This window comes from Taudactylus pleione, unplaced genomic scaffold (genome assembly GCF_031769625.1).
Source record: "Taudactylus pleione unplaced genomic scaffold, aTauple2 ptg000255l, whole genome shotgun sequence".
Classification (NCBI taxonomy): domain Eukaryota; kingdom Metazoa; phylum Chordata; class Amphibia; order Anura; family Myobatrachidae; genus Taudactylus; species Taudactylus pleione.
In genome coordinates, this window is record NW_028284657.1 from 22,357 (window position 1) to 48,256 (window position 25,900).

Below are 25,900 nucleotides of genomic sequence, written 5' to 3' on the forward strand. Positions count from 1 at the left end.
AGGTTACACTATAGGGGAGGGACAGACAGACAGGGGTGACACAGGGGAGAGACAGTGAATGAGGAGCATAGAGCGGTGGGTTAGGGTGAGAGCTTTCAGAGCAGTTTCCCATGGAAGGTTCTGTCGCTGCTGACAACACACCCAGCTCTGATCCAGTGATAGTTGTGTAATCATTGTGTAGTTGTTGTGTCTGGTGTCTGACTCTGAGATTGTCTGTCTCTCTGCCTTTCCACTTCTCTCCTCTGCTGCGCAGGATCGAAGCAGCACCACTGGGTCTCAGAGTATGTATCTATCACCCGACAGACTGCAACTCTCTGCTATTCCTTTATTCCCACTACATCTCACACCCCACATACAGTAACTCTCTCTATGCTAGACCTGTATTGTGTTCAGTTATATCTGTAACTACACCTCCATCCTGTCCTGTATCTCTCTACTATTCCTGTACTGACCTCACACACACAGCTCTGCCACTACACCTCCATCCTGTCCTGTATCTCTCTACTATTCCTGTACTGACCACACACACACACAGCTCTGTCACTACACCTCCATCCTGTCCTGTATATCTCTACTATTCCTGTACTGACCCCACACACACACAGCTCTGTCACTACACCTCCATTCTGTCCTGTATCTCTCTACTATTCCTGTACTGACCCCACACACACACATCTGTCACTACTCCTCCATCCTGTCCTGTATCTCTCTACTATTCCTGTACTGACCCCACACACACACAGCTCTGCCACTACGCCTCCATCCTGTCCTGTATCTCTCTACTATTCCTGTACTGACCACACACACACACAGCTCTGTCACTACACCTCCATCCTGTCCTGTATATCTCTACTATTCCTGTACTGACCCCACACACACACAGCTCTGCCACTACGCCTCCATCCTGTCCTGTATCTCTCTACTATTCCTGTACTGACCACACACACACACAGCTCTGTCACTACACCTCCATCCTATCCTGTATCTCTCTACTATTCCTGTACTGACCTAACACACACACACAGCTCTGTCACTACACCTCCATCCTGTCCTGTATCTCTCTACTATTCCTGTACTGACCTTACACACACACAGCCTTGTCACTACACCTCCATCCTGTCCTGTATCTCTCTACTATTCCTGTACTGACCCCACACACACACAGCTCTGTCACTACACCTCCATCCTGTCCTGTATCTCTCTACTATTCCTGTACTGACCACACACACACACAGCTCTGTCACTACACCTCCATCCTGTCCTGTATCTCTCTACTATTCCTGTACTGACCTCACACACAGCTCTGTCACTACACCTCCATCCTGTCCTGTATCTCTCTACTATTCCTGTACTGACCCCACACACACAGCTCTGTCACTACACCTCCATCCTGTCCTGTATCTCTCTACTATTCCTGTACTGACCCCACACACACACATCTGTCACTACACCTCCATCCTGTCCTGTATTCCTCTACTATTCCTGTACTGACCCCACACACACAACTCTGTCACTACACCTCCATCCTGTCCTGTATCTCTCTACTATTCCTGTACTGATCTCACACACACACAGCTCTGTCACTACACCTCCATCCTGTCCTGTATCTCTCTACTATTCCTGTACTGACCCCACACACACACAGCTCTGTCACTACACCTCCATCCTGTCCTGTATCTCTCTACTATTCCTGTACTGACCACACACACACACAGCTCTGTCACTACACCTCCATCCTGTCCTGTATCTCTCTACTATTCCTGTACTGACCCCATATACACACAGCTCTGTCACTACACCTCCATCCTGTCATGTATCTCTCTACTATTCCTGTACTGACCTCACACACACACAGCTCTGTCACTCCACCTCCATCCTGTCCAGTATCTCTCTACTATTCCTGTACTGACCACACACACACAGCTCTGTCACTACACCTCCATCCTGTCCTGTATCTCTCTCCTATTCCTGTACTGACCCCACACACACAGCTCTGTCACTACACCTCCATCCTGTCCTGTATCTCTCTACTATTCCTGTACTGACCTTACACACACACAGCTCTGTCACTACACCTCCATCCTGTCCTGTATCTCTCTACTATTCCTGTACTGACCCCATATACACACACAGCTCTGTCACTACACCTCCATCCTGTCCTGTATCTCTCTACTATTCCTGTACAGACCACACACATACACTGCTCTGTCACTACACCTCCATTCTGTCCTGTATCTCTCTACTATTCCTGTACAGACCACACACACACAGCTCTGTCACTACACCTCCATCCTGACCTGTATCTCTCTACTATTCCTGTACTGACCTCACACACACAACTCTGTCACTACACCTCCATCCTGTCCTGTATCTCTCTACTATTCCTGTACTGACCCCACACACACACAGCTCTGTCACTCCACCTCCATCCTGTCCTGTATCTCTCTACTATTCCTGTACTGACCACACACACACACACACACACACAGCTCTGTCACTACACCTCCATCCTGTCCTGTATCTCTCTACTATTCCTGTACAGACCACACACACACACAGCTCTGTCACTACACCTCCATCCTGTATCTCTCTACTATTCCTCTACTGACCTCATATACACAGCTCTGTCACTACACCTCCATCCTGTCCGCAGCTCACTCTGCTGTTCCTGTATGCATGTTGTTGTGTAGTAGTGCGCTAGCTCTCTCTCCCTGCCGCTATCCCCCCAGTAACGCTCTGATTGCCTTTGTGTAGGTCGGGAAGAGATGGTCCTCAGCTATGAGACTGTTGTACATATGGAAGGTGGGTCTCAGTCTGTGTGTATAGGAGAATTGCTGCATTTATTTTCCCTGATTACTAATGGCCTCCTATCTCCTGTGCCCAGTACACTACGCCCGTCCCATCATTATACTGGGCCCCGGGAAGGACAGAGTAAATGACGATCTTCTATCTGAGTTTCCTGACAAGTTTGGCTCCTGTGTCCCCCGTAAGTATTTAGCATATAATGTATATATCTCTGCATTATACACCTATATACTTATTACCTACACCTTGTACCTGTCTCTGCATTATACACCTATATACTTATTACCTACACCTTGTACCTGTCTCTGCATTATACACCTATATACTTATTACCTACACCTTGTACCTGTCTCTGCATTATACACCTATATACTTAGTACCTACACCTTGTACCTGTCTCTGCATTATACACCTATATACTTATTACCTACACCTTGTACCTGTCTCTGCATTATACACCTATATACTTAGTACCTACACCTTGTACCTGTCTCTGCATTATACACCTATATACTTAGTACCTACACCTTGTACCTGTCTCTGCATTATACACCCTATATACTTAGTACCTACACCTTGTACCTGTCTCTGCATTATACACCTATATACTTAGTACCTACACCTTGTACCTGTCTCTGCATTATACACCCTATATACTTAGTACCTACACCTTGTACCTGTCTCTGCATTATACACCCTATATACTTAGTACCTACACCTTGTACCTGTCTCTGCATTATACACCTATATACTTAGTACCTACACCTTGTACCTGTCTCTGCATTATACACCTATATACTTAGTACCTACACCTTGTACCTGTCTCTGCATTATACACCTATATACTTAGTACCTACACCTTGTACCTGTCTCTGCATTATACACCTATATACTTAGTACCTACACCTTGTACCTGTCTCTGCATTATACACCCTATATACTTAGTACCTACACCTTGTACCTGTCTATGCATTATACACCTATATACTTAGTACCTACACCTTGTACCTGTCTATGCATTATACACCCTATATACTTAGTACCTACACCTTGTACCTGTCTCTGCATTATACACCTATATACTTAGTACCTACACCTTGTACCTGTCTCTGCATTATACACCCTATATACTTAGTACCTACACCTTGTACCTGTCTCTGCATTATACACCCTATATACTTAGTACCTACACCTTGTACCTGTCTCTGCATTATACACCTATATACTTAGTACCTACACCTTGTACCTGTCTCTGCATTATACACCCTATATACTTAGTACCTATACATTGTGGAATTTTTAATTTGCAGTTTGCATAATGTTTTATATATGATATTTAGCAGTAACTCTATATATGGTGCTAAGAATGAATGTTCTCCTATAGGTGACAGACGCGAGAGTTGGCGCCACTCTCCTATAGGTGACAGACGCGAGAGTGGGCACCACTCTCCTATAGGTGACAGACGCGAGAGTGGGCGCCACTTTCCTATAGGTGACAGACGCGAGAGTGGGCGCCACTCTCCTATAGGTGACAGACGCGAGAGTGGCCGCCACTCTCCTATAGGGGACCGGTGTGAGAGTGGCCGTTATTCTCCTATAGGGGACTGGTGTGAGAGTGGCCGCCAATCTCCTATCGGTGACCGGTGTGAGAGTGGCCGTTATTCTCCTATAGGGGACTGGTGTGAGAGTGGCCGCCAATCTCCTATCGGTGACCGGTGTGAGAGTGACCGTTATTCTCGTATAGGGGACTGGTGTGAGAGTGGCCGTTTTTCTCCTATAGGGGACTGGTGTGAGAGTGGCCGTTATTCTCCTATAGGGGACTGGTGTGAGAGTGGCCGTTATTCTCCTATAGGGGACTGGTGTGAGAGTGAATGTTTATCGCGTTGAGAGATCTACCCCTGGTTCTCCCGTTATATAACATCCCGCTCACATCAGGCTTATGCAGAGTTCAAGCACAAATGTAAAATGTGTCCTAGATAAGAAAACGTAATCAGCGGCCAGTACAGCGCTGCGGCCCATACTGAATACGTTTATTGTTTTCTTGCGCACATTTAATGCATAGAAAAAACCTCTGGGCCTGATTCATAGATGTACGGTTATCCGAGGATAAACGCACGTGTTCGTCTGTGCAGGATCCACGCAGAACTGGTCCTGCGATCTCGCTCACATACCCCCCCAGCCGCAGTATGATTGACATGCTGCGGGCTTTTGGGGGCGGAGCCTGGAAACTGAGGCGTGTTGCCGGGGTCTGCGTCAGCGGATGCAGATTCCTGCTGTCTTGTATGACCAGGCACCGGCTTTATCTCCTGCAGCCTGACCAAAAGGACAAGATTCGTGGCCATCGGTCACAATTGTTCCGATGGTGATCCCAGACTGCGGTGATCTCATTCGCATCGATGACATCACGCAGATGCAGCAATGAGGAGTCTGACACCTCCCTCTCCCGTTCAGGCCATCTCTGATTCAGTCTATGCCTGGGCGCCGCGCGTGAACTTTTCTGTGTTATCTGCAAACATCTAGCGATATTGCCATCACCGGACTGTTGTATGGACTGTATGTAATGTATGGACTATGTACTATTGTATGGACTGCATGTAGTATTGTATGTAATGTATGGACTATCGTATGTAATGTATGGACTATGTACTATTGTATGGACTGTATGTAGTATTGTATGTAATGTATGGACTATGTACTATTGTATGTAATGTATGGACTATGTACTATTGTATGGACTGCATGTAGTATTGTATGTAATGTATGGACTATCGTATGTAATGTATGGACTATGTACTATTGTATGGACTGTATGTAGTATTGTATGTAATGTATGGACTATCGTATCTAATGTATGGACTGTTTTTAACGTACTATTATTTGTACTGTTGTAGGTAATGTATGCACTGTATGTACTGTTGTATGTAATGCATGTACTGTTGTATGTAATGTATGTACTGTTGTATGTAATGTATGCACTGTATGTACTGTTGTATGTAATGCATGTACTGTTGTATGTAATGTATGTACTGTTGTATGTAATGTATGCACTGTATGTACTGTTGTATGTAATGCATGTACTGTTGTATGTAATGTATGCACTGTATGTACTGTTGTATGTAATGCATGTACTGTTGTATGTAATGTATGTACTGTTGTATGTAATGTATGCACTGTATGTACTGTTGTATGTAAAGTATGGACTGTATGTACTGATGTATCTACTGTTGTATGTAATCTGTTGTGTGTAATGCATGTACTATTGTATGTAATGTATGGACTGTATGTACTGTTGTATGTAATGCATGTACTGTTGTGTGTACTGTATGTACTGTTGTATGTAATCTGTTGTGTGTAATGCATGTACTGTGTGTACTGTATGTACTGTTGTGTGTACTGTATGTACTGTTACGGCAACAGAAAATCATGCAATGTTATTAAGCAGTGATACGTACACTTTTTTTTTTTCTTTGGTTTGTTTTTCCACATATCGCCAGGGTTACTTGCTGGTATGTGCGCTAACCTGCGGCAGGGAAGCTGCGTGTGAGATCTGCATGCAGAGTGAGGCCGGCCAGGAAGTCAGACACAGCAGCCCCCAATCCGGCAGCTGACATACAGGGCCGCAGGAAACTGGGCAGGGTCTGGGTGCTTTATGGTAGGCGTAGCCAGGCCCTATTAGGGGAAGGGTCTGGGTGCTTTATGGTAGGCGTAGCCAGGCCCTATTAGGGGAAGGGTCTGGGTGCTTTATGGTAGGCGTGGCCAGGCCCTATTAGGGGCAGGGGCTGGGTACTTTATGGTAGGCGTGGCCAGGCCCTATTAGGGGAAGGGTCTGGGTGCTTTATGGTAGGCGTGGCCAGGCCCTATTAGGGGCAGGGGCTGGGTACTTTATGGTAGGCGTGGCCAGGCCCTATTAGGGGAAGGGTCTGGGTGCTTTATGGTAGGCGTGGCCAGGCCCTATTAGGGGCAGGGGCTGGGTACTTTATGGTAGGCGTGGCCAGGCCCTATTAGGGGCAGGGTCTGGGTGCTTTATGGTAGGCGTGGCCAGGCCCTATTAGGGGCAGGGTCTGGGTGCTTTATGGTAGGCGTAGCCAGGCCCTATTAGGGGAAGGGTCTGGGTGCTTTATGGTAGGCGTGGCCAGGCCCTATTAGGGGCAGGGGCTGGGTACTTTATGGTAGGCGTGGCCAGGCCCTATTAGGGGAAGGGTCTGGGTGCTTTATGGTAGGCGTGGCCAGGCCCTATTAGGGGCAGGGGCTGGGTACTTTATGGTAGGCGTGGCCAGGCCCTATTAGGGGCAGGGTCTGGGTGCTTTATGGTAGGCGTGGCCAGGCCCTATTAGGGGCAGGGTCTGGGTGCTTTATGGTAGGCGTAGCCAGGCCCTATTAGGGGAAGGGTCTGGGTGCTTTATGGTAGGCGTGGCCAGGCCCTATTAGGGGCAGGGGCTGGGTACTTTATGGTAGGCGTAGCCAGGCCCTATTAGGGGAAGGGTCTGGGTACTTTATGGTAGGCGTGGCCATGCCCTATTAGGAAAAATCTATAATTGAAAAGTATTTACAGCGCCGGGCGCTGAACAGGGCGTCACTGTGAGCCCCTCAGCCAGGAGCAAATTCAGGGGGAGCAATTGGTATGATCATTTTACCCACCTACACCAGCCCCCCTACCCCACTGGTTATTTTAGGCATCTGAGTGGTGACTATACTGGGATTAAATGTTCTTTGTGGGAATATTGGTCACATCTCAAAGCAATGTCACGTTGTGAAATGTAATTATGTGGGGAAGGTGGACACCCTTATAGTAGGTGCCTGGAAGCAAGTCACAATGTAGAGTCTAGGCAGCCTCGACAAGAAAGAGGGGGAAGGAAGGATAAGGAAAATGAAAGGAATATGGTGGTAGAGGTGGTAAGAGAAGAGCAGAGCAGGAGGGTGGAGGAGGTGAGAAGGGAAGGGGTGAAGGAAGAGCCTTTTTAAAAAGTTAAAGGTAAGAAGAAGAGGAAAGAGGAGGATATGACCCTAGTACTATCAAATAAGTTTGATGTTTTTACTTCTGACGAGGATGGGGAGGTAGTGAGGGAGAGGGGTGAACTGTTTTTGGTATCTGGGGTTTGTAAAAGGAAAGCGAGGAGGATGGCCAAGCAAGAGAAGAGATGTATGGTGGTAAAGGGAAGGGGAAAAAGAGAATCAAGATGGTTTGGCGTGTGACCCGGTTGGAACATATTGAGGATAGTTCAATAATTGATGGGGTGGTGGAAGTTGTAGAAGAAACTCGGGGTTTAGAAATGGAGGAGGAGGTGATTGATTTCTCTTTGGGATCAATAGTGGAGTCTAGTCAGGTAGCGGGTGGTGAGGTTGTAGGCCTGAATCTTGTGTCAAATTCCCCAGTTCCTGGTCCTTCTGATGGTGGGAGGAAGTTGTCCCAAGAGGGAGGAGGAGGGGGTATGCAGGAGGTGACCTTGACTGTAAGTGTGGAGGTTGCTGACCCATTGGAGGCAAGTATGCAGGGTTAAGTTTTTCCTGGTTGTGTTTTTCTTGGTTAAAAGTTTCACGAGGAGACGTAAAAGTAAGCAAGGTCATGTTTCTTTTATAATCTATAAATATGGATCCTCACCCTATATGATGCGTAGTTTCTGAACAAGCTCATATGATGGCCTTTGATTTTTTTCAACTCGGTTGAGGTTGATTTTTTGTTTTTGCAAGAGACTAGGATTACTAAATTGGATCTCCTTCACAAAACAAAGTGCGAGTGGAGGAGGGGTCCTTGCGGATGAGCCGTACAGTGGGGTGACAGTACTATGTTACTGGCCTGGTAACTATATGCAAGATTATAGAATTGCGCGCAGGCAGATGTATGATTTTGGATGTTAGCATGAAGGGACAGGACCTTTAGGTTAATCAATATTTATGGTCCTTAGTTACAATGGGAGAGGAAATGTCTCTTCATGGAGATAAAACCTTATCTTTTTACAGCCCAGCAGGTGATCATTGGTGGTGATTTTAATACCATAATTAGGCCAAAGGACAGAGGGGGCACAAGGAGACCTCTGGGCTATGACTCCAATTTTATGGTATAGTATGGTTAGACAGGCGGGTCTGGTGGATGTACATATTCGTCACTCCCCAGACCTCAATGGTTTCACTTTTTTTAGTGGTAGCCATAGGTCTAGGATAGATAGGTTTTTTGTTAAGGAGACTTCTAAAGCTTCAGCCCTTGGGGTGAAGTTGGTGGAGTTCTCCGATCACGGCTTTCTCTCAGTAACTTTGAATACCTCAGAAACCCCTCAGAAAGGGCGGGGCCACTGGTGTTTGCACTTGGAGCTTCGGGAAGAAGAAAGACTTAGGCAGTCCTTTAGGGTCTTCTTTCAATCTCAGGAGACTCTTCTGGAGGCTGGTTGGAGTAGGTCGGAGTGGTGGGAGGTAATTTAAAAAGAGAATCTGTACGTTTTTCCACGGTCTTGTAGCTAAGAGAAACTTAATAAAGAAAAATGTCTACCATACACTGAGAAGGAAATTGGATTTCTTGATCTCTAAGGAGGGAGATTGTGGGGAAATCTTCAGAGTGAAGGCTCAGTTGAGAGTTTCAATATAACCGATTGGTCTTTGGTTTTGGAAAGGGATTATGGTTCATACCACTCGCCAGATCCTTACCAGAGCTGTCAGGCATCAGTTGATGCCAAACATGTAAGAGGGTTGGTTGACGAGCAGAGTGCTCTTGGTAAGGATAAAGAAGGCATTCTGGACGTACGATTCTGATCTGTTGTCTGAGCAGCCACATATTAGAGAGAGGATGGAAACATTTCTGAGGACGACTCCTGGTCTGATTCCTAAGGATACATCTCTTGACTCTTTGGCCTGTGATATAACTGCAGAGGAAGTTAGGAAAGCGATAGTGGGGTTGAACTCCAAGAAATCACCAGGACTAGATGGTCTGACATCTGAGTTGTATAAGACCTTTTCAGACCTCCTAATTCCCCGCCTGGTGGAAGTCTTTAATGAGAGCCTGAATTCTCTCTCCTTCCATGAGGTTATCTGCACTTATTTTGCCATCCAAAGGGAAAGACCCGTCTCGTATTGAGAGTTGGTGCCTCATAGCCCTTCTTAATACAGACAGAAAGATTTTGGCGAAAGTACTTTTTAACCGGCTTTCAGTATTTTCTGAGCTTTTGCTTCATCTTCCCAGCACTGTACTATGAAGGGCCGAAGCACATTTAGTGCTGTCCTTGGTGTCCGGGAGGCCATTGGGAGGTGCAGGGCTGAGAAGTGGGACAACTACCTAATGGCATTGGATCAGTCTAAGGCAGGCCTGGCCAACCCGTGGCTCTCCAGTTGTTGTAAAACTAGAAATCCCAGCATGCCCTGACACTCTTTAAGCATTCCCTAATAACAAAACAGTGGCAGGGCATGCTGGGACTTGTAGTTTCACAACAGCTGGAGAGCCACGGGTTGGCCAAGCCTGGTCTAAGTCTTTTGACTGGGTTAACCACAAGTGCCTTTGGGCTTTACTGGAATGGTATGGTCTTCCAGGGTGGGTGGTTAATTGGTTGCAGACTATATCGACTGACTGAAAGCTTCCCGCTTGTGAACGGTTGGGTGGGTCCTACCTTTGAAGTATGCTCTGGGGTTCGTCAGGGTTGCCCCCTGAGCCCCCTTTTATATGTTTTTGTGATCGATTCCTTTAGCAGAAGGGTAGAGAGTGGAACTGTAGGAGGGGTGCAGCTGAGTCCCGAGTGTCCCTTGATGGTAGTAGCCTACGCAGATGTCACAGTGATTCTGTCTTCTCAGGCAGAGGACTGTGACATGAAGCATCTTATCTGTGAGTATTCTAAAGCCTTGTGCTCCAGGGTAAATTGGGAAAAGTGTGAAGTTTTTGGATGGGGGAGGAAGGTGATGAATTTTCCCTTCTGGACAGCTTCCCCCAGGTCAGCGATCAGATTAAAATCCTAGGCATCAAATTTGATCATGGTGATTATGCCTCTCTAAACTGGGTTAAAAGGCTGGAAGATGCTACCAAGAAAGTAGAGTGTTGGAAAAGATGGAAGTTCTCTTTTATGGAAAAGGTTGACCTGTGCAAAACTTACCTGGTCCCTGTTTTTTGTATGTCAATTACGTGTGCTTTCTGCCTCAATCTATGTGGGCTAGAATGAACTCCTGTGATCTTTTTTGTAACAGCTTTTATAAAATTCAGTGTTGGGAGTATGTTTTGGATACTCTCCCTCGGTGGGTAGAGGGATTCAAACCATGGGTGTCTCCCTTCCTCAGTCTATGGATAGATGGTGGCCAAGTGCAGAATTTTCAGATTTGGCATGGTTACCTATGTCATCCAGAGCTTGTAAGTGATAAGGCGATACGGTGTGGAAGTGAGTGAAGTCAAAAACTGCTCCAGGAGGAATTTGGGGAAGAGCATTTTGCAGACTCACTTTCATGTCCTGCTGTCACTGAGGGACCGCCCGGGTAATGCCACTTTGGACGGGTTAGCTCTGCTAAATTCACAGAGGATACCGCCAAAGTTTAAGGATATTGCCTGGCTCTCTTTTCATGGAAAGCTTTATGTTGGAGGGAACCTTAAGTGGAGGAGTGCCAGTGATCGTGGTTGTCCACGGGAGGAATGTCCATGGGGGGAGGAGACGATGGACCACTTCCTACTTCAGTGTCCCTTTAATGTAAAAGTTTATGAGGAGGTATCAAAGGCCACTGGAATCCCGTGCCTTTCAAGTCTTAGTTACCCTGAGTGGGCTTATGGGGTAGGCAGTATTTTTGGGGGTGGTCTGGGCACAAGTATTTACATGTTAAATCTGTGCGATTTTAGTATAAAATTAAAACCCGGTAATTATTAGTCTACCCCGATAAATATTTCTATAGATGAAAAAACAGTTTTATCTGTTGCCAGTGGTGCTCCCCTACAGTCAATGGGAATAATTGTAAAGAAAGAGAAAGAGAAGACTCTTTGTGGGGGCACGCTGTCATTTCAAACGTAACTTTTATTGGATCTATTATTGATCAAACGTACTACACAAAGAAATAAAGGACAAATAGTGCCTTGGTATCATTATTCCAAACTGGCACCAGGACTAACACAGTATTGAAAATATATTAAATGATATTACTGTTATCCAGTTATACCCAACTAGTTATTTGGACCACTTAAATAATTGTATTGCACTGTGCAAATGATTGTTCTCCGTATGTATATCTTTGTGCTGAGATGAGTTCCCTAATCTTATGTCTCAAGACATCAGCAAAAATGATTATAAACAGCTGTTATGCAACAAGATATATTTTGAAAGTTTTGTATGTATATAGTACAGTTATAGTTGTACAGCGACCAAAGTGCGTTAAATAATCAGGATTTTACACCGTAACACATGAAACTTGTGTCAGATGCATAAAATAACCGTTGTACGGCGGCAATGAGACGATATTTTAAAAACAGAATTGTTCAGAATTGTCCAATTTGCAAACAGTTCTTGACAACATTTTTCTTCTGAATCAAGTTTATGGTTTTTCTAGAGAAAATAATACAAATCAAATGTACTGTTTGTGTCCAAATCTGATATAGAAAAGGTCAGTGAAAAGCGCCTGTATCTGACTGAGGGAAAGATCTGCTTTTGACCATTTGCCCGTCGGCAGAGAACGTCAATGAGAGTCGCTCACCTCGTAACATGCGTTCATAGATTCCCCTGCGTCTACTGTCAGCTCCCAGACACGGAACTGATGAGAGTACAGAAAGAAAAGGGGTTGCAGAGAAAAGAGAATGTATTCGATAAAATGATTAATCACCTGTCAGTGTGGTATCGCTTATCTATAGAAATTCACAAATTGTTGTTATCTATGTCCAAAAGCGGGTGAATGAATATTAATTATATATAACTGCTAATTTATCGGCAGGCCAGACAGTGTTAATACACTTATAAAAAGCAGATTGGGCTCTTAGACTTCCATAAATATTAAATCTGGTGTAGGACTATTTATTTCCAGATATACATATTAACATCAATACATGAGTAGTATCATAATTAAGTTTGTGCTGTAGGAGAAGATAGAGATAGATATAGAAAGCCTCTGCTCTATTCAAATCTGTCAGACTGCATTGAGTATGTGCAAATTGCAGTGAATTCTCCGCAGTCAGAAGCAGACGCCCTACTAGGAGGCTCAGAGGTACAATACGTATATACAGATATGGGGGAAGGATTCCCTTGGTGAGAATAGCACTCACTATCTGAAAGTATTGTACCCAAGAAAGATAGAAATAGATTGATAGTACCTTCATGTGTAATCAGCAGTATGTGAAGTCAGATGATCAGCTGCAAGGTGAGAGAGGACCTGGTGGGCACACTCCAGGAAACCCCCTCACATCACCGACGCGCGTTTCACCCTGTGGGTTTCGTCATAGATCCGTATGTTTCACAGTCTAGATTGCTCGTATTATAAGGAGACAACTGATTCAATGTTTAGAGGGACAGGATGTTCCTCCAATGATCACAGAGAGGGGGAGGGATAATAGAGCATCATGTGACCATGTATTTCCGTCAGCTGTTAGGAATTCCCTGCATCCGTCATATGTGGGCGGGGCTAAATCTCACCATCCTCTCCGTAGTAGAGAGACAGCACCCAATCCCTCTGTTTGTTTACCTAATCGCCAGTGAGAGGGATTGGGTATAGTGTACAAGCGCAGATAAAAAGCTGCATTGTCATGTTTAATCAGATTATATGTTTATAAAGACGGGACTCCGTCCTGGGTGGTAAACGCGATCTGTAACTTCTCCACTGTCTCATATGATAGTGTTCAGATGTGCGGCTCACTGTAGGTCTTTAGGACCCTACATCCCTGTCAGTATATTTATGCTCTGCAAGGGGGTGATGATGTCCTATACTCTAACATTTCTCATTACAATGGTATAAAAATATATATATACACATATGCTTCCCTGCATGCATAAATATAAGCTTCTTTTAATGCACATATGTGTGCAAACCTGCACATGCATACACATACATAATAATACACAGACCACTCGTGCAGTTATCAACTTATCCACATCACCAATTACGTCGTATTATCAAGGTATGTAATAACATGTTCCTACCTACTGTACCCTAGTTATTTCATCTACCTGCAAATTTAGCAGATTAATTAAGAAAGAGAATATATAATCAGACGACTGTATATGTGTGATATCTCCCCATGATCTATGCCTATACATATATTTCTCTCGTGTATCCTAAATGTATAGACATATGAACATGGGAAGAAGAAAAGAGGAAAAAGAATTGTAAAGTAATTATAGGAACTTAGGAGCATATTACAAAATAACAAATCCTGATATTCAAACTGAAACTAATGAATTAACTGATGGGTGCGTAGGAGGACTCATATTACGCTCTTAGTATGACTTATATCACGTAAAGGAATGCACTATAGATGATATTATCCTTTAGGCCTTCTGGTGTGAGTGTCTGTAGTACATCTATCCACTCACTTTCTTTCTTTACTGTATATAATGAGTTATATGTCTGTTTTCGCTTTCGCTGCTCTTCCTGACATTCTCCTATTATAACCCGCAGATACGACGCGCCCCAAACGGGACTACGAGGTGGACGGGAGAGATTACCACTTTGTATCATCTCGGGAAAAGATGGAGAAGGATATTCAGGGACACAAGTTTATTGAGGCCGGACAGTACAACGGACACTTGTACGGGACCAGCGTGCAGAGCGTCAGGGAGGTCGCAGAACAGGTATCGGTGTTCTCCGTCCGGAACGTCTTATTCTATAGCTCCTGTCACCAGCCAGGCCTAACCTCCCGTTCTCCTCCTCACAGGGGAAGCATTGTATCCTGGACGTCTCAGCCAATGCTGTCAGACGCCTGCAGGCCGCCCAGCTCCAACCCATCGCCATTTTTATACGGCCTAAGACATTGGAGAATATCCTGTAAGTATTTCATGTGCGCTGATCTGTACGGCTCGGGGCAAAGGATCTGGGTGTTACTGTCTCCAGACTAATGGTCGGGTGCAGTTAGTATCCTAATACTGGGGTACACCGGTGATAGACCTTGTTATCTGTCTGGTGATGTAGTGATCTGGGTGACACGGTAGCGTCGGGCGTCTTTTCGTGCCGATGCAGATAGGACACACGAGCAGCTTCTGCTGAGTAAAATGATGCACAGCATGATAGAAATTAGTCTGCGCTATAAATGGAAAAGGGGGAAAAGGGATTACCGTATACCGTATATACTCGAGTATAAGTCGACCCGAATATAAGCCGAGGTACCTACTTTTACCCCAAAAAACTGGGAAAACTTACTGACTCAAGTATAAGCCTAGTGTGGGAAATGCCAGCAGCTGGTAGTGCCCCCAGTAGTAATTCCCCCTGGTTGTGACCCCAGTAGTAATCGCTCCTGGTACTGCCCCCAGTGGTAATCCCCCCTTTCAGTGCCTCCAGTAGTAATACCCCCTGGTAGTACCCCCAGTAGTAATCCCCCCTTTTAGTGCCCCCTGTAGTAATCGCCCCCTGATAATGCCCCTTGGTAGTGCCCCCTGTAGTAATCGCCCCCTGGTAGTGCCCCCTGATAATGCCCCCTGGTAGTGCCCCCTGTAGACCCCCCCCCCCCTAGTAGAGAGAGACGTGAAAAGATTAAAAAAAAAAATCACTTACCTGAAACTCCCGCTCCTGGTCCCGCCGCTGTCCGCTCCTCCGGCCGCTTTGCATGGGAGAGACGTCGTCATGACGACGTGTCTCCCATCACCCACTGCGGGAGCCGGAAGATGGCTCCCGCAGTGGGAGCAGCAGCAGCCGCTGAGAGTCTGACAGACTCTCAGCGGCTGCTGATTACACCAAACACGCAGCTGCCGGCTCCAGCAGCTGTGTGTTTGGCAGTGTGTAGCGCTGACCGAACTCCGTCCGGTCAGCGCTACACTTGACTCGAGTATAAGCCGAGGGGGTACTTTTTCTGCACATTTTTTGTGCTGAAAAACTCGGCTTATACTCGAGTATATACGGTATATTAGTAAATATCCTTTGAGCTGTTATAAAAAGTTACATTTATTCACATAATGGATACAAAAAACACGGACTGCCGTCATATCAATACGAGTTACAATATTTGTAAATGGCTGATAGTCACTAAAAAATATCAGACCTACAGATGGGCCCAGCTAGTTTGTTGCTCATAGTGCGCCATTCCGGCCTCTGTGTCCCGCCATGGAACGTTACGTGACGGCTGTACTGTGGCGTACCGTGGTATAGTACAACGAAAGATAAGCCACGGTATGTAATACACCACTTGACCACTGGGTGGCGAGTGCTCCACTGATGAAATTTGTACTACTGAATACCATACTGTAAATTGGATGGATATCCCGGACGAGCGGGCCAATCACATTCATGCAGTGTATTTGCATATTCGCACAACCAATCTTTTTTTTTAATGCTTGGTCTTTGTACAATGCTGGGAGTGCGTCTTTTTGGTCAACAGAGGAACCTGTATTAATGACGGAACTCGCACACCACCAAGTCCTGTAGTGAAGATTTAAAAAAATAAAATGTCCCTTACCAGGTCTCAAACCTGGGACGCCCACTCGACAAGGCGCTCACCCAAACCTCTAGCCCATACACGCCAGTTGTGTAGAAAGCCGCACCTGTTGTGTACAGCACACAGTGTATCAGCCTAGTCCTGATGCACTGTGTGTCACTCCCGACCAGCTCCACGGGGCATGTGCAGTACTATGAGACTCCATATGCCACAGCATAGCGCGACTAGAAGGGCACTACGTGGGTACTCTATGGAGCGCTGCACACCACTTTCTATAGCCTGTGTGTATACATCATAGATATATAGCCTGCGTGCAGTCAATGTATTTCTGGTGCCAGGTGTATTACCTCCAGGTCAGATAGATAGCGTCCAAACCGGGATCACGGTTCTTTGAGCTGGTGATTGTGGTGACTGACGCACACAGCAGCCACTTTCCTCCGGCACTGGAGCCGCCGGGTACAGACCTGCAGATTCACATAGAGCCGCACACAAGACCACGATAGTCAGCCCGCTGGACAGCGCAATCCCCTCGTGAGTGATTCACCTGGGAGCTGTTCAATCTCTCAAACAGCGCCGCACAGTGGGGCAGACGTATGTATGAAGCGCTGAGAAGTGATAAACTGCAGAGTGATAAATGACCAATCAATCAGCTCCTAACTGTCATGTTACAGGCTGTGTTTGAAAAATTATAGAAAATAAGCAATGATTTCAATAGGCAGTTTGCAGCGAATAACAGGAGATGAATAGCTCTGTGCCTACAATAAAGCTGCAAATACACGTAAAGATTTTCTGTCCAACATCCAACTAGCTGATTGGTTGGAATGAGAATCTGGTAACGTATGGGAGTAACTGGTGATCAGCAATTTGCTTCCAAACGCTGGAAAACGGACAAAAACTGTTCTTTGAACAAATTGTTTAGATCAAACATTTAACAAACTTGTCTGACGCCATTTTCATCTGTTTTCTGGCATTTAGGAGCAAATTGCTGATCACCAGTTACTCCCATACGTTACCAGATTCTCACTCCAACCAATCACCTAGTTGGATGTTGGACAGAAAATCTTTACGTGTGTCCCCAGCTTCAGTAGCAGCTGTACAGGATCGGATTCATTCCCTCTACAGCTGCTACTAAGGCAAAGTGATAGCCGTCTCCTCAGTAGCGCTGTGCCGAACAGCGGCGGAACCGTATAAGCAGCAATAACTGAATTGGTGACACCGTATGTTCTAGCAGCTGCTGAGTAAGACTGAGATACAGTATTCAACCTCTGATACTGAGGTATCTATAAGAATGTCATACTTACTATTAGTGTACAGGATATATTAGGTACAAGGTTACATAACACAGCACTGTAACCAGCCACATAATAACTCTGATACTGAGGTATCTATAAGAATGTCATACTTACTATTAGTGTGCAGGATATATTAGGTACAAGGTTACATAACACAGCACTGTAACCAGCCACATAATAACTCTGATACTGAGGTATCTATAAGACTGTCATACTTACTATTAGTGTACAGGATATATTAGGTACAAGGTTACATAACACAGCGCTGTAACCAGTCACATAATAACTCTGATACTGAGGCATCTATAAGAATGTCATACTTACTATTAGTGTACAGGATATATTAGGTACAAGGTTACATAACACAGCGCTGTAACCAGCCACATAATAACTCTGATACTGAGGTATCTATAAGAATGTCATACTTACTATTAGTGTACAGGATATATTAGGTACAAGGTTACATAACACAGCACTGTAACCAGTCACATAATAACTCTGATACTGAGGCATCTATAAGAATGTCATACTTACTATTAGTGTACAGGATATATTAGGTACAAGGTTACATAACACAGCGCTGTAACCAGCCACATAATAACTCTGATACTGAGGTATCTATAAGAATGTCATACTTACTATTAGTGTACAGGATATATTAGGTACAAGGTTACATAACACAGCGCTGTAACCAGCCACATAATAACTCTGATACTGAGGTATCTATAAGACTGTCATACTTACTATTAGTGTGCAGGATATATTAGGTACAAGGTTACATAATACAGCGCTGTAACCAGCCACATAATAACTCTGATACTGAGGTATCTATAAGACTGTCATACTTACTATTAGTGTACAGGATATATTAGGTACAAGGTTACATAACACAGCACTGTAACCAGTCACATAATAACTCTGATACTGAGGCATCTATAAGAATGTCATACTTACTATTAGTGTACAGGATATATTAGGTACAAGGTTACATAACACAGCGCTGTAACCAGCCACATAATAACTCTGATACTGAGGTATCTATAAGACTGTCATACTTACTATTAGTGTGCAGGATATATTAGGTACAAGGTTACATAACACAGCGCTGTAACCAGCCACATAATAACTCTGATACTGAGGTATCTATAAGAATGTCATACTTACTATTAGTGTACAGGATATATTAGGTACAAGGTTACATAACACAGCGCTGTAACCAGCCACATAATAACTCTGATACTGAGGTATCTATAAGAATGTCATACTTACTATTAGTGTACAGGATATATTAGGTACAAGGTTACATAACACAGCGCTGTAACCAGCCACATAATAACTCTGATACTGAGGTATCTATAAGACTGTCATACTTACTATTAGTGTGCAGGATATATTAGGTACAAGGTTACATAATACAGCGCTGTAACCAGCCACATAATAACTCTGATACTGAGGTATCTATAAGACTGTCATACTTACTATTAGTGTACAGGATATATTAGGTACAAGGTTACATAACACAGCACTGTAACCAGTCACATAATAACTCTGATACTGAGGTATCTATAAGAATGTCATACTTACTATTAGTGTACAGGATATATTAGGTACAAGGTTACATAACACAGCGCTGTAACCAGCCACATAATAACTCTGATACTGAGGTATCTATAAGACTGTCATACTTACTATTAGTGTGCAGGATATATTAGGTACAAGGTTACATAACACAGCACTGTAACCAGCCACATAATAACTCTGATACTGAGGTATCTATAAGAATGTCATACTTACTATTAGTGTACAGGATATATTAGGTACAAGGTTACATAACACAGCACTGTAACCAGTCACATAATAACTCTGATACTGAGGTATCTATAAGACTGTCATACTTACTATTAGTGTACAGGATATATTAGGTACAAGGTTACATAACACAGCGCTGTAACCAGTCACATAATAACCCTGATACTGAGGTATCTATAAGAATGTCATACTTACTATTAGTGTACAGGATATATTAGGTACAAGGTTACATAACACAGCACTGTAACCAGTCACATAATAACTCTGATACTGAGGTATCTATAAGACTGTCATACTTACTATTAGTGTGCAGGATATATTAGGTACAAGGTTACATAACACAGCGCTGTAACCAGCCACATAATAACTCTGATACTGAGGTATCTATAAGACTGTCATACTTACTATTAGTGTGCAGGATATATTAGGTACAAGCTTACTGTACATAATAGTATGAACGACCATCATCTGCAGATATATGTGTCAGGTGTGTACCCATCTTAATAGACAGACATTTACGCTCAAGTTTCTAGAGCACATTTTTTAAATGTAACACTAGACCCGGTTGAGGAAATAAAGTGCAATATAATGAACGTTCTGCTATGACACAGAAAATAATTCATTTTATTTAATCCTGACCTCCATACAGTCTCGTTTATTGGAGGCTTGTACTGAGAGATTAATAACATTGTATATTTGTAATGTTGCAAGGACAGCTGGATATTACTGTAGATAAAACTACTCTAGAGATGGATATTAGATACAACTGCTCTATAGATGGATATTAGATACAACTGCTCTAGAGATGGATATTAGATACAACTGTTATAGAGATGGATATTAGATACAACTGCTCTAGAGATGGATATTAGACACAGCTGTTATAGAGATGGATATTAGATACAACTGATCTAGAGATGGATATTAGATACAGCTGTTATAGAGATGGATATTAGATACAACTGCTCTAGAGATGGATATTAGATACAACTGCTCTAGAGATGGATATTAGATACAGCTGTTATAGAGATGGATATTAGATACAACTGATCTAGAGATGGATATTAGATACAGCTGTTATAGAGATGGATATTAGATACAGCTGTTATAGAGATGGATATTAGATACAACTGTTATAGAGATGGATATTAGATACAGCTGTTATAGAGATGGATATTAGATACAACTGTTATAGAGATGGATATTAGATACAACTGCTCTAGAGATGGATTTTAGATACAGCTGCTCTAGAGATGGATATTAGATACAACTGTTATAGAGATGGATATTAGATACAACTGCTCTAGAGATGGATATTAGATACAACTGCTCTAGAGATGGATATTAGATACAACTGCTCTAGAGATGGATTTTAGATACAACTGTTATTGAGATGGATATTAGATACAACTGTTATAGAGATGGATATTAGTTACAATTTCTCTAGAGATGGATATTAGATACAACTGTTATAGAGATGGATATTAGATACAACTGTTATAGAGATGGATATTAGATACAACTGTTATAGAGGTGGATATTAGATACAACTGTTATAGAGGTGGATATTAGATACAACTGTTATAGAGGTGGATATTAGATACAACTGTTATAGAGATGGATATTAGATACAGCTGTTATAGAGGTGGATATTAGATACAACTGCTCTAGAGATGGATATTAGATACAGCTGTTATAGAGATGGATATTAGATACAGCTGTTATAGAGGTGGATATTAGATACAACTGCTCTAGAGATGGATATTAGATACAACTGTTATAGAGATGGATATTAGATACAACTGTTATAGAGATGGATATTAGATACAACTGTTATAGAGGTGGATATTAGATACAACTGTTATAGAGGTGGATATTAGATACAACTGTTATAGAGATGGATATTAGATACAACTGTTATAGAGGTGGATATTAGATACAACTGTTATAGAGGTGGATATTAGATACAACTGTTATAGAGATGGATATTAGATACAGCTGTTATAGAGATGGATATTAGATACAGCTGTTATAGAGGTGGATATTAGATACAACTGCTCTAGAGATGGATATTAGATACAACTGTTATAGAGATGGATATTAGATACAACTGTTATAGAGATGGATATTAGATACAACTGTTATAGAGGTGGATATTAGATACAACTGTTATAGAGATGGATATTAGATACAGCTGTTATAGAGATGGATATTAGATACAACTGTTATAGAGATGGATATTAGATACAGCTGTTATAGAGATGGATATTAGATACAACTGTTATAGAGATGGATATTAGATACAACTGTTATAGAGATGGATATTAGATACAACTGTTATAGAGATGGATATTAGATACAACTGCTCTAGAGATGGATTTTAGATACAGCTGCTCTAGAGATGGATATTAGATACAACTGTTATAGAGATGGATATTAGATACAACTGCTCTAGAGATGGATATTAGATACAACTGCTCTAGAGATGGATATTAGATACAACTGCTCTAGAGATGGATTTTAGATACAACTGTTATTGAGATGGATATTAGATACAACTGTTATAGAGATGGATATTAGTTACAATTTCTCTAGAGATGGATATTAGATACAACTGTTATAGAGATGGATATTAGATACAACTGTTATAGAGGTGGATATTAGATACAACTGTTATAGAGGTGGATATTAGATACAACTGTTATAGAGGTGGATATTAGATACAGCTGTTATAGAGGTGGATATTAGATACAACTGCTCTAGAGATGGATATTAGATACAACTGTTATAGAGTTTCTGGAGAAAAGTACAGAACTGATAACTTTGTCTATTTGGATTTTTCCAGCTGTCATTTGTGTTTTTTCATGAATTCCAGTCACAGGTTTTAGAAATCTTTTCTCCTGTGAATATGATGCATTATATGTGGGGTATATGGTTATGTGAAGATTATCTAAATATTTGGTGTTATGTCTTTAATAAGAGAATAAAAGTTATATTTTAATATATTAGTGTGACCAGATCACCATTACACGATTTCTTCTTCTCATATATATATATATTACATTGTCTAATCTGTCTGCATCTGGGGTTCTGGGGCTGATTCTCTACTGTATACAATGGCGAATGCAATTGTGATTACGCACATAGTTCTGTGATAGTATATTAATCCATGTGATCCCCTCGCAGCACTACATAGAGTCGCCCACTTTACCTTACACACATCCGTAATATGTAACAAGACTGCGAAGCTCTGACCTTACTCAGAAATTGCTAACTTCAGCGCACGGTATGAGGCCTCAGGCTGCGCATGGCATCGCAGTGAATAATTTATGCACGCCCCTGCAACGGCGTCCCAACGCACTGGCACGCCTGCGTTCAGCCAACCACACCCCCCGTCACCACCCACAAATGGCACTTCCTGTCAATCACTCTGCAATGGGTCTGTGTAGTCACTGCGATTACAGTCCCGAACACTATCGCTAGTTTGCGCACTGTGATCCATTAGCATGCGTAGTAGGTAACAATCGTGCATAATCGCAGTAGTGAATCAGTCCCTCAGTTCCATCACGGATAAAGCAATTTATTTTTCTTTTATTTGTTAGTTTTCCATTCATTTAGTTTTCTGAAAGTTTTTTTTTGTTTTGCCAAAATTGTGACTTTCCAGCTGTGTAACACTTGTGCTGATTGTACGCATTTCTCTCCTGTCTGTCTCCCGACCCGTATTCACCTGCGCAACAGAGAAATTAACAAACGTCTAACTGAGGAACAAGCTAGAAAAACATACGAAAGGTCAACGAAGTTGGAACAAGACTTTACAGAGTGTTTTTCAGGTGAGTACAGCGCTGCGGGGTTACGATGTAGCAAAGAACGTTTCGTTATGTTAAGCTTGTGTGATGTGCCATGGCCCCCCTGCTCCTCCAAAGTCTTCGCACCCCTTGTCCCTCTTCTATTTGTGGGTGCACTTGCGCAGTATTAGGTGATTGACAAGTTTGTGTCCTATTCTTGTAAAGACCGTGTTGGCGAGCTCGGCGGGTAGTGCCCTTGTAGACAATAGGTTGTGAAATGTTTCTGTTTGGAAATGTGATTAAGGTCTGTTACAAGCCTATTCTTGATAATCTCTCTCTCCCTATTTTTCCCACTCTTTGTCTTCTTCTCTCCAGCGGTGGTCGAGGGAGAAAGCTTTGAAGAAGTCTACCATAAAATAAAGGGGATCATTGAGGACCTCTCAGGGCCCTACATTTGGGTTCCTTCTCGTGAAAGACTTTAAAACCAGCCTCTTCCTCCAACCCCACCGTAAAGCAGCGGAGACTCCTCTCTCTCGGAGCTTTGTATGTCTGGAGGCAATAAGGCACTCTGGATCCTCCATGGCCTGATGTCGCCACCCCTCCCTGGAGTGCCTTATTACTTCTAAAAGGGGCTGACACATCCTCCCACATAACAGGAGACCAGAATGTTTGTGTTTATATATGTTTTTATGTGTGTATTTATACATGCACAAAACTCCATATAGACCACAATCCGGCTCTTCTGTTCTTGCTTGGCTCCTCGTGGGAGTGGTTTCTTTGGGGTCCAGCCCCTGCTGTATGCAGTTGGGTGTGTATCCCGCAGTCACACCTCATACAGTGCATAGGGCCTGTTGTATAAAAAGACTTTTAGTCATGGTTTTTTATCTCGCTGTCTGCGTTTATCTTGTGCATGCGTCTTATACTGAAAGGGGGGGGGGACTCTGGATTAATGGACAAATACCCCGTTATCTCCCTATCCCAACACACATGTCCTTAGAGTATGGGGCAGTATGAACAATATCTTCCCCCTGTGAGGGGCAGTAGATTCATGGATGTCTCCTTAGCTCTCAAACAAAGCCATGGAGGGGTGTAAAGTGTGCAATGCTCTGCAGGGTTCTGGTAAAGAGCTTGAAAGAAATGCTCTGCAGACTTTGTCCCAAGAGGGACTAAGGAAGCGATGTTCTTCAGGACACTGGGTAAAAATCAGGGCCCTGCAGGGCTCAGGCAGCGAAGGGTTACATACAGTACAGTAATAAAAAATAAAACTATTTTATGTGGATAAATAAAATGTTATATATTTACCTGCTGCCCCGGTGTCTCTGTATATAGAACTATATAACAGCACTGGCATTGTGTCTATTAGTTCCTGAGCTGAAATAAAGGTTACTTTGCTTTGAGTGATGACAACACAACCGAGGCTGGTGCACATGTTATAAATGGGTATAACAGAGGTCGGTGCCCTGGGGCTCACTCGCTATCCCAGAATGCCTCTCCAGGCAAATGGCTGCAGTTTCAAATCAGCAGAATAAAGCTATATCCACCGCGAGGCCTATTCAAGGTTTCCAGAAATGCTGGAGGGTGAAGACGCAGAAGAGCAGATAAATCATCCTCCTCATAAATCGCTTTTGCACAACCAAAAATATTGTCCATGTGGAGATGCCCCAGAGACATCCGGCTGCAGGTAGGAAGTCACAGGGACACGGGCAGGAAAATTACTGTATTTAGTTGTGGTGATCTTGTAATTCGTCGGCCTCTTACAGTAATTCCATTGTCATGTCTTCCGTCACCTAATCATGTAGAAGGTGGGAGTCATGTGTCAGACAGAATGGCCATCTATCTACAGACGGTTCCATGGTGACACCTGATAGTGGCATTAATGATCCCTACACTCACAGTGGCTGACAGCCCACAGACATGTCCACAGTAATACCTGATAGTCGCATTAATGATCCCTACACTCGCAGTCAGCATGAGTGTAGGGATCATTAATGCCACTATCAGGTGTTACCGTGGACATGTCTGTGCCGCTGTCCGTCACTGAGTGTAGGGATCATTATTGCCACTATCAAGTGTTAGCGTGGACATGTTTGTGACAGCAAAACAGACATGTCCATGGTAACAGACGGTTCCATGGTGACACCTGATAGTGGCATTAATGATCCCTACACTCATAGTGACTGACAGCCAAAAGACATGTCCACAGTAACACCTGAGAGTGGCATTAATGATCCCTACACTCACAGTGACTGATTGCCCACAGACATGTCCACAGTAACACCTGAAAGTAGCATTAATGATCCCTACACTCATAGTGACTGACTGCCCACGGACATGTCCACAGTAACACCTGATAGTGGCTTTAATGATCCCTACACTCACAGTGACTGACAGCCCACAGACATGTCCACAGTAACACCTGATAGTGGCATTAATGATCCCTACACTCACAGTGACTGACTGCCCACAGATATGTCCACAGTAACACCTGATAGTGGCATTAATGATCCCTACACTCACAGTGACTGACAGCCCACAGACATGTCCACAGTAACACCTGATAGTGGCATTAATGATCCCTACACTCACAGTGGCTGACAGCCCACAGACATGTCCACAGTAATACCTGATAGTCGCATTAATGATCCCTACACTCGCAGTCAGCATGAGTGTAGGGATCATTAATGCCACTATCA

The 25,900-nt window shown here is 43.4% G+C and overlaps 1 protein-coding gene across 1 annotated transcript; it reads left to right on the forward strand.

The window, feature by feature from the left end:
- The first annotated feature begins 244 nt into the window (after positions 1-244).
- LOC148515057 (disks large homolog 4-like) lies at positions 245-24,508 on the forward strand. The gene is made up of 7 exons (XM_088480531.1): positions 245-281; positions 2,755-2,802; positions 2,885-2,986; positions 14,356-14,528; positions 14,612-14,721; positions 23,161-23,252; positions 23,583-24,508. Exons 2-7 carry the CDS (start codon positions 2,766-2,768, stop codon positions 23,687-23,689), a joined length of 621 nt encoding a protein of 206 aa, XP_088336657.1. The 5' UTR covers positions 245-281; positions 2,755-2,765; the 3' UTR covers positions 23,690-24,508.
- The last annotated feature ends 1,392 nt before the right edge of the window (positions 24,509-25,900 follow it).